The sequence below is a fragment of the Echinops telfairi genome, unplaced genomic scaffold, assembly GCF_000313985.2.
Source record: "Echinops telfairi isolate 266 unplaced genomic scaffold, ASM31398v2 ScPeMD7_44;HRSCAF=162, whole genome shotgun sequence".
Classification (NCBI taxonomy): Eukaryota; Metazoa; Chordata; class Mammalia; order Afrosoricida; family Tenrecidae; genus Echinops; species Echinops telfairi.
In genome coordinates, this window is record NW_022103942.1 from 6958873 (window position 1) to 6969257 (window position 10385).

A 10385-nucleotide genomic window follows, 5' to 3' on the forward strand; every position below is an offset into this window, starting at 1 on the left:
CATCACCAGAGTCCATTTAAGAAAGACGAGGGAGATTTGACACATGAAGGAGAAAGTTATGTAAAGATACGGGAGAGACAGATAGCTTATACAAGCCAAGGAAAGCAAGCAGTCATAAAGAACTGTAAGAGGCAAAGAACAGACTCTCTCCCACAGCTTCCAAAGGGACTGCAGCCTTGCAAACTGCGTGATTTGGGGCCCCTAGAAAAGTGGAAGTATACATTTCTCTCCTTTTAAGCCACGCTGTTTGTGGTAAGTTGCAGCAAGAGCTATAGGGATGGACCACAGATATTGGTGGGGAATTGCAGTGCTGTTATAAACCAATACCTAGAAATGTGCACATGGTTTCAGAATTGGATAATGGGTAAAACCTGGAAGGATTTTGAGGCACATCATAGAAAAAAAAAAAAACCCAAAACCTTTGATTGCCTTAAACAGACTGCTGGTTAAAGAGACCTTGAAGGCAATTCTGGTGAGAGCGCAGGAAGAAGTGATGCTAAGCACGGTAGAGAAAGCTTCTACGGTCTTAGAGCCCAAAGATTGTCAGAACAGAATGTTGGGCGAAAAAGGAACATCAAAGGCGCTTCTGGTGAGGACTCAGAAGGGAGTGAGCATTCTGGAGAAGCCCGAAGCTGGAGGAAGGTAATCTTTGCTATAGAGTTGCAAAAAGCTCAGCGGCATTGTCTCTTATAGTTGAGGAAAGAAGAGATCTGTTAAGTGATAACCGTAAATATTTAGCTGAGGAGATTTTTGAGCCATCAGTTGAAGTTAGGATGTGGTTTCCTCTTGCTACTCAACAGTAAAAGAGGAAAGAGATAACTGGAGAAGGGAATTCTTAAGCAAAAGGGACCTGGCAAATTGGGAAATTCTGAGCCCATCCAGATGGCAAAATATGCTAGAATTAGAAGATTCACTGTTAGGAAAATATCCTTTAGAGGGAAGGCAAAGGGTGTAGCTTGATAAACTTTGGAACAGAGAAGGGTCTACATAAGAACATCTGTAAAGATCTTATGTGAATGAACATAACACACATAAGAGGTTCAGAGGCCCCCACCTATCCCTATTTTTAAAAAAAATAATGTTATACCAATAAAAATGCTTTCAGATTGAATTAGAAGTGGCAGAGATAGGACAAAATCAAGAAATGTGTTAGACTCCAAAAATTCTAGTATAAATTCTAGGTTGAGAGTTTTGGAGCTAATGTGATGGGTGAATATGTTTGGGTATGGCATTTTGATGACCAGAGGGAAGATTGTAGTGATAAATGGTGCCCTCCCTAAAGATATGTCCATATCCTAAGCCTGGAATTTGTGAATGTTACCTTATAAGGCAAAAGATGTATGTTAAGTATCGTAAAAGGAGCAGCTCACCCTGGATTATCCAGGTAAATTCTAAATACAATCATTGTATCTTTAGAAAAGAGAAGGAGGAGGAGTTAGAGAACACACAGAGAAGGAGGTGAAGTCAAAGCGACTAAGAAGGCAGAGAGTGAAAATGATGTGGTCACAAGTCAACGAATGCTGACATCCTCCAAGAGCTTGGACAAGGAAAGGAAAGTAGTTGCCCCTGCATCTTCCAGAGGGAACACAACCCGGCAGACAATTTGATGTCAAATTTCTGGTCCCCAGGATTGTGAGAAAATAGATAGCCATTGTGTTAAAACATCAAGTATGTGGTCATTTGTTATAGCAGCCACAGGAAACAAATGTAACTGAGTAAACATTTTAAGGGCTTTGCAGTCTCTTAAATAACATTCTGGAGGGGGGGGGGGCATCTGCATAAATACCACACATGGCAGTAATAAACCCAACATAAGACTTTAGTAGTATGTGGTTCTGTACTAAAAATGTCACTGTGTACTTTTTTACTTAGTGATATTTTCCTGTAAAAAAAAAAACCAAAACAAAACCCCAAAACGAAAAACTGCAACTGCTGGAGCAGGACCATTATAAATGGGGGAAACAAACCCTTACCGGAACTTCTTAAAAACCTGGAAAGGTTTTCAATCTTTGTGAAAAGCATATGGGGTTAGTTTGAATACAAATATATAATTTATCAATCATAGGTCTTCATTCTTTTTCATAAAGTAGAAAACAAATCAAATTTACATCTGGAAAAGTTAAAACATGTCAGTGTTTCTGGCTTGACAGCAATGGCATGGTAAAATCCCTCAATTTTAATCAGGGTTAACATTTTTAAAAATACCATTTTCATACAGTATGAAAGGCTACCGAAAGACTCAAGCCATCTTGTGAAGTCAAAAATACACACATTAGGCATATATATAAGTTAATAGAATCTAAACTTTTATTGTTAAAAAAAAGTGTGAAGTTGCTATCTCCCTTCAGTTTTTGTGCATTTTTTTCAAGATAGGATAAAACTATAACATCTTAGGTATTGTTACTTTTATTGGTGTTTCTATCGTAGCAGCTTCAGAGCTTTGGGACATAATATCTGATGAAGAAGATACTGGAGGGAAAGATAGTAGTTGAAATCATGACACATGGATGTACAGGTACATAAGCTGGCGGTCACTTGTTTATACTTTTTTCCAGAGGGTGACTTGCCTGCCAAATGAGTCATTTGTTCTTTTCGAATGTCTATAATGTGCCATGGGGGAGTAGAAATAGTATTTTCTATATAAGAAATATACATATAAGAAATCTTTTATAATAATTACAATCCTTGGCATTATCCTTAAAATTGCACTCCAGAGAAATTATCCCACATTTTATTCAAGGCATATCTGAAAGTAATAGACAAGCTAAGCATCTCTTTCACTGTGTCATCTATTTAAGACAAATGCAGAGTTTGGTTTCACCCTGCTCCCCCAGCCCCACCCGATCCCAGTGATGTTTTGGTAGTATCATTCTAATTTGTTCATAAAATGTGGTGAGCCTGACGATGCTTGAGGAGTTCTCTTTGCTACTAGGATCTGGAATCATTGTAGCAAGAGCTATAAATATATACACATATATACACGTACATACATAGAATTTCTATTTCTCTTCTTCCTCAGACCACCAAAGCAGAATTGGAAAGGGGAGTAGCAAGTGAGATAAAACAATTGACCTTTCAGACAGTTTTCTGCTGCCTCCTGCAGAGAGAATTTTTTTCTCTCTCAGGTCTTCTAGCACTCGATTCCCTGCCTTCGAGGGGGTCTAGGAAGAACGAAGCAGCGAAATGGGTAATAAAACCAGAGAGGACAGGAATCACTATTTGAGTTTTAAAATTTAAACAAAGGTCATAGAATTTTCAGATTCTTCCCTAGCATAAACATTAAAATGTGATTTACGTTCACAAAAATAGCCATTATAAAGTGTTTGTACAAAGTAGGTGCATATGCATAATTAGAAAATACCTCTTTAAATAAAGTTGAAATCACTTTCTGTGACTGATTCTGCCAAACTTTGGTTTATTTTTAGCAACGATAAGTGCCTGCAATATCAGGCTGTAACTCTAGATTAATGATAAATTTAATTTCAGCCCAAGCAGATGAATCCATCAGCTTTCACTTGAGATAAGATTCTAAATAACTTGACGGAGGGCAAGTAGAGCTTCTTTCTTTCTTTTTTTTTTTTTTTTAGTTCCCAAAATGGCTACTCGGACAGAGCACACACTGTGTGTGCCTGTCCAAAATCATAGACGTGTTCATTTTTATTGGTCTATTCTGCCTGCATACGGCCAAGGTCAGAACCGGACGTTGACTAATTCTTGCTTACTTGCCTTTTACTTCTCTTTCCTTCTTTTGAAAGGTGGTGACCTGAAATTTGGGGCCAGTTTGTACAATTTTGACCAACTGAAATGCTTTTAAACATTCTTTGTTCTCTTCAGTGTCTTATATTTTCATCATGGTGACATCAGATTACACACAACAGTGAATAACACACATCAGGACACTCAAAAGGAACACACTTTTGTTCTAATCCAGACAATGGTGTTCATAGTAGTATACTTGTGGGAGGAGTCTGGCAGTAGTTTGACAAACGCACATGATTTCATCCAGCTTAGCTTGATCTTGGCCGAAAGACACTGATTTCCTCTCCATCTCTTGAGTGCACGTTTTGTTCTTCTCAGAATGTAGAATTTGTGTTTACTTCAACATTTCTCAAACTCTTTGGCATCAAGAATCACTTAGATGCGATACCTCCATTGTGGCGAGAGCGTGACCTTTCCAAAGGGACCCGTCTGTTATCTGTAAGAAAAAGAGCAAAAAAGGAAAAAAACCAAACAAAATGAGTTTTAGATTTCAACTCTTACACAGTGTCAGGTCAAGAGGTTTTCAAACAGTCCTGCAAAATCACTTCAAATGAATATGTAAATAAGCAACCAGGAGCCTGGATCTGAGGAGTTTACACTACAGCTGCCAGGCTGAGTTCAACAGTTCTGAAATCAGCAACAAATGACTTTCTGGGTAAGTGAAATCAGAGCAACAAAGCGAATGGAAGAATTCTCTGAAGCATAGTCCCCTTGGAAATAGGAGGCAACAACACAATTCTCTGGGAAAGATATTCCCCATGAGTGCTCAGTCTGCATGGTGGCTACCTCTAGAGGACGCCAGCATGGGCGTTTTTTTTTCCCCCTGTCTTTAATTTTTCATAATGATTGCAATATTTGGCAATCAAACCATCTCCCAGTCCTTGCTTGATTGTATGATGTAAACAAATTCAATATATTATATAGTCATTGTGGGAATGAATAATGAATAGGTCCTATTCTCCCCACCACTCACAGGAAGAATAATCACTGTAGTGATGATGACTGTTGGCATGAAGCTTGGAAAGCAAAGTTTCAAAGCATTGGAAGTTGCTGAAAATAGTTTTGGCTTTAATAAGAAAAAGGTTTACAGCTCTGCACTGCAATGATCACTACTATGTTATTATCACCTCTGCTTTATGCTCAGCTTAAATGCAATTGATGTGGGTGAAAATCTCTCTCAGGGAAAAAAGCGTAATATACTTATATTCTCTGTTTAGAATGAGCCTAGGTCCCCAGAAATAATGACAACCACCGGCACTTACATAAATGCTAACACTTTACACTCGTTAATTGGCTACTTCACACAACATCCCCGGGAGGTAAGCCCATTTCATTCTATCCTATTATCTCTGCTTTAGTGATGAAGGTTACCTAGCAAATCAATGGTATGACAAGGGATTATAATGCAAAGTTAATGTCTGAATGTCAGGCCTGCTTTGTTCAGGAGGTAGATGCTGGGGCCTCCCAAGCTACTACTCATTTCCTCCCTTAAAAAGTCGTCCTGCCTGTCACACGGGAAGGATGGGGAGCACTAAGACGTGCTGGGGTTTGGCCATAGTGCCTCTCTAATCTGTGTAAGTGTCTCTTGACTGCTTCCCAGTAGTCTGTGGTCAGTACACAGAGCCATGCTCACTGACCCCCACAACCTTGGCCTCATTAACACCAAGGCACGAGAATACTGAGCCAACCAGCCCCACACTTCACAGCCCACAGAGTGCTTTATAATGCAATGATATCCCTGAGAGGTGAGAAAAAAAGAGGCATTTCTTGTTCTACTCTGATATATCTGAATGATGGATTATTTTGGTACCCTTTGAAAGATACCATTAAAAAATTCATTATTCAGTTTGTGATAGCAATCACAATTCAGCTACAAATGTGAAGATAAGACTTTTGGATAAAGGGCTTATGACGTAGATCCCAACTGGTTTGCATATAAATGGGCTTAGGTTTTTAGAGACAATATTTAAAAATGAGATTATAATATACTGGCTATTACTCATTGCTAGTATGTAAGCATGCTGGCTTAAAGCTACCAGAAACTAGAATGTTGGGAGCATTCTGAAGGGATTGTTTTAGTGCAAATGGAGGCTGGCATCTCGATGACACTAGAGTCACCAGCCAGGAATGCTACTGTTGCCCCAGGTTTCCATTTACTGCTTACTGGAGTCCTGAGAAGAACCACATCCTACCCAGCCAGGCAGCATTAAATGATGTGATGTGAGGCGTCACAGTAACCAGCAACTTACTGGTGGCATTGAGTGTAAGAAAAGGAATAGAGCTTTTTCAGGTGAAAATGAACTAAAGAAAGGACATGGAAGCTTCCAGAATGCAGGATAAGCACTGCTTCAGGGCCCAAATCCAGCTTTTGGCACACATGCGAGGGTATTCCACATTTGCTTCTTTCTCCCAACTTTCTTTCTCTTCCTTCCTTTTCTTTACTCTGTCCTTAATTTAATGATAAATAATTCTGAGAAGAAGCAATTTTGCAAAGGTCACCACTTACTTTTTTTCTGTACTTACATTTCTGAAATGTCAACCTACAATCTTATTTATGAAAACATGCCATTAGAAACAATGGCCACAATAGCAGATCCGGACCTTTTGATTTATTTCCAATTCTTTTTATTTATATTAATCCTAATTAAGTTGTGACATGTATATTTATATTCTAGACTAGAAGAGATCAAGTCAGAAGTTAAACAGAATATAGCATTTAACATGTATATAATATATGAGTATAGTACATATATAATCTTCACCTCTCAGTGATTGGAAAGCTAGTGATGACAACTTTTCACCTTTGGATTCAGGCCTTTTTGGAGCAGAGACTGAGACCCATTGAACTCTTCAAAATACAACTTTTACATTTGTCGTATTATGTGATAATGCATACATATCGATGGCCTGAGCCTTGTAAGATCATCATATTTAAGAGAAAGCAGCAACTATTCGCTGTCTTTGCCATCTGTGAGGAATATGCATGATTGTGAAGGCTGCACATCTGAGGGAACCCTGGCTGAGGACCTGGGTGTGGTCTGATATTATTTGAGAGCTCCACAAAACCTAACATGATCCACTTGTCCACTTTAGCCAATCAAAATTGGAACATGACCTTCCAAAAGTGAATGCTTTGCATTAAAATGTGAGTGCCTTCAGATAGGAGGGGTCTTGTTCACAAGTTAGGAGAACTGGTGGTGCAGTCGGTTAAGCATTGGGCTGCTGGATGAAAGGTGAACAGCTGGAGCCCACCAGCCGTTTCCCCAGGGAAGACTCAGAGCTTTGGAAACCCTGTGGAGTGGTCTACCCTGTCCTCCAGTGTTGCTAGGTGTCAGAAGCCACTCAGAGAGGTGGTTTGGCTTTGGCATCTCTTTCCAATGTTTCTGCTGTCTTTTTGGAGTCAAAGTGTGAAAGATTGGTGGGATGCTGTCTAGATTAATTTGTTGAGGACAATGAACAATGAGATATAAGAAAACATTTCTCACTGGAGGGCGAAGGATCGATTTTTAAAAACATTTTTCATTTGCCTTTTTGTCTCGATGAATGGAGTAACACAATGTGCATCAGCACAGACCTGTGTTGCACAGGGTTACCGATGGGCACGCTTGCAGAAACAGATAACCAGGCTTGTCTTTCAAGAAACATTCCTAGGTGGCCTCCAACTTCCAACTTTGGGGCTAGCAGCCCCAGCTTGTCAGCTGCTGGCTCCATCCAGGAACCCCAAGCAAGTCATAGTTTATGCCATCTATTTGATGCTGACTCCTGGTGATTCTATAGAATGGAGTAGAACTCTCCCATAGTGTCTTTTTAAGGAGAAAATATTTACAACTGTCGATCACCAAGTATTTTCTCTGTCAAAGTGGCTGTGGGTTTAATCTTCCTGTTACAGTTAAGCATTTAACCATTATAGCCCCAGGACTTCTTCTTTGTAATCATTTTATTGGGCCTCTTACAGCTCTTATCACAATACAAGCACATTTGTATATATGTTGCCATCATCATTTTCAAAGCATTTTCTTTCTTCTTGAGCCCTTGGTACAGTATTAGCTCATTCCCCCCCCCTCCTTTCCCCACCCTCCCTCATGAACCCTTGATAATTTATGAATCATTTTTATTTTCATATCTTACACCGACCACTGTCTCCCTTCACCCATGTTTCTGCTATTCATGCCCCTGGGTGGCGGGTGGTTATATATTGATCATTGTGATAGGTTTCCCCTTTTTCTCCCCACCTCCCCACTACCCTCATGGTATCGCTACTCTCATTATATTCCTGAGGAATTTATCTGTCTTGAAATCCATGTGTCTGTGTGTTGAGAGCTCTTATCTGTACCAGGTTATATGCTCTGCTATAGCCAGATTTGTAAGGTAGAATTGGGGTCATGATAGGGTGGGGGGAGGAAGCATTAAAGAAATAGAGGAACGTTGTATGTTTCATCAGTGCTATATTGCACCCTGGCTGGCTTGTACCTTCCTTGTGACCTTTCAGTGAGGGGAGGTCAAATTATCTACAGATGGGCTATGGCTCTCCACTCTGCCCCACCCCATCCTCCCCTCATTTACATCGATATGATTGCTTGTTCCATTAGGGCTTCCTCCAAGAATGTATAGAGAGTCTCAAATATGTCTTCATGGACCAAGATGTCCCCCAAATAGATGTTATTTGCAAACACAAGGATTAAACACGGCAATAAAGATTCCAGTCCCCATATGTATCTTCCAAATGTACTCTTGTTGGGTAAATATATAATTATCTAACATATTCTCTTTGGTCATCAAAGGCTTGTCTTTGAAACATGCCCCATGTGAAGATGAACAGATTTCGATACTATAGAAGCAACCCTGGTCAAGGCATAAAGTTGAAAAGCAGGACAGAATTAATTGAAAATGTGCATCTTGTGGAAGACAAGTGGCCCAAACTGAAATAAAATTCAAATCTGTCACCAGAGGGGAATTGAAACATGTAGTCTATCTTTAACATGGTTCTGCACATTCTGAATACCAGCTTAACCAGTTGAAACCTATGTTAAGGCTTTCCACATTGCCATAAGATCAAGAAGGCAAGCTGGTGTCCCTATGGTTAAAATGCTCAGCTACTAACTACAAGATAGATGGCTCGAACCTGCTACCTGCTCTGCTGGGGAAAAGACATGCTAGTCCACTTCTGTAAAGTGCCACAGTCTCGGAAACTCAATGGGGACAATTCCACTTTTTCCTAGGGTTGCCAGGAGTCCAAATTGACTTGACAGCAGAGGGGTTGGGGCTATAGGAACAAGAAGTTTTATGCTTAATCTAAGCATTACTTCATTTGATTTCATTTCCAAGTCTTCCTGAGTCTTGTAGTGAATGGAGTAAACCTATAATTGAATTGCTCCAGAATTCATCCATGCTATGTACAGAGCACATCATCCATGAAATCTATGATTGTCACAACATTTCAGATCCATAACTAAATCTGCTGCATTAATTTCCTTGGGACCAAAAACTTTCTCAAATGAAATAGCAGCAGAGGAATAAGCACACCATCCAAAAAGTCTAAACAAAAAATGATACAAGAGAGAGATGAAAGAATTAGAGCTTGTGGTATGTAATCCAGAGTATGTAATTAGTCCTTTAGCATCGTGCTTCTCAACCTTCCTAATGCCATGACCCTTTAATACAGTGCCTCATGTTGTGGTGACCCCTCAACCACAAAATTATTTTCGTTGCTACTTCATCACTGCAATTTTGCTACTGTTATGAATCACACGACCCCTGTGAAAGGGATGTTCGACCCCCAAAGGGGTCGTGACCCACAGGTTGAGAACTGATGCTCTAGCAGAATGCGTGTGGTACTAATGGTTTGAGACTCTACCTTGTATACTGTAAGACTCGTTCAAAGTGAAACAGTAAATATTGTGATAAAAGACCATGTCCATTATTCGTCTGCCCCCAGGTTGGGTTTTTATCTGCTGTCTCTAAAAGGGCTGTTTTCTCCTTGGTACTTCATAGCCATGAAGAGGTAGCAATGCTGACCTGACATGAAACTGGGGTCACAAGCAGGAATTTGGCCTATAGTAGTCTCTCATAGCAAGATAACTAATCTATGACCACTGTGTTACAAAATATCCCACTTTATGCTGCTACAAAGTATCCCATTTTAATGGAAATTAGTTGGCTAGCCAACAAAGTGAAAAAGTCCTTTTCGATTTAGTCAGCTTTGAAAGGGGCAAAAATGCTTTGAAAAAAGGATCTTGTGGTAGATTTAGTATCCAAGGACAGGCATTAGAGGTCTGGATTTATAAGGAATCCAAGATAACTTTAGGCTGCCAATTGAGTATTATTTGTGATCCAAACACTGATAGAAGAAAGATAATTTATACTAGACTATTGTACTAAAATTATTTTATATGAACATACATCCCCCCTTCCTTTTATTCTCTAATTTCAAAGCTATCTTTTGCTTTGTGATTTTAGGACACAGTTTCTCACTAGAAATGACTGAAAGCTGGCAGACTTAATAGACTTGTGACTAGTTTCTTCATTGTCAACCAATTCCTCTATTAGCTAGTTCACTGGGTTATTCTCACCATTAAGAATATATATGAACACACACACACACACACACACACACACACACACACACA

At 39.6% G+C, this 10385-nt stretch overlaps 1 protein-coding gene across 2 annotated transcripts in view; it reads right to left on the reverse strand.

The window, feature by feature from the left end:
- Positions 1 to 2285: 2285 nt before the first annotated feature.
- DIAPH2 (diaphanous related formin 2) overlaps positions 2286 to 10385 on the reverse strand; it is a 982643-nt gene continuing 974543 nt past the window's right edge. For both annotated transcript variants that reach the window (XM_045290573.1, XM_045290572.1), the window contains one exon: positions 2286 to 4195. In XM_045290573.1, coding sequence (XP_045146508.1) covers positions 4131 to 4195 — 65 coding nt within the window. In that variant the 3' untranslated portion in view covers positions 2286 to 4130. The remainder of the gene's footprint in view (positions 4196 to 10385) is intronic.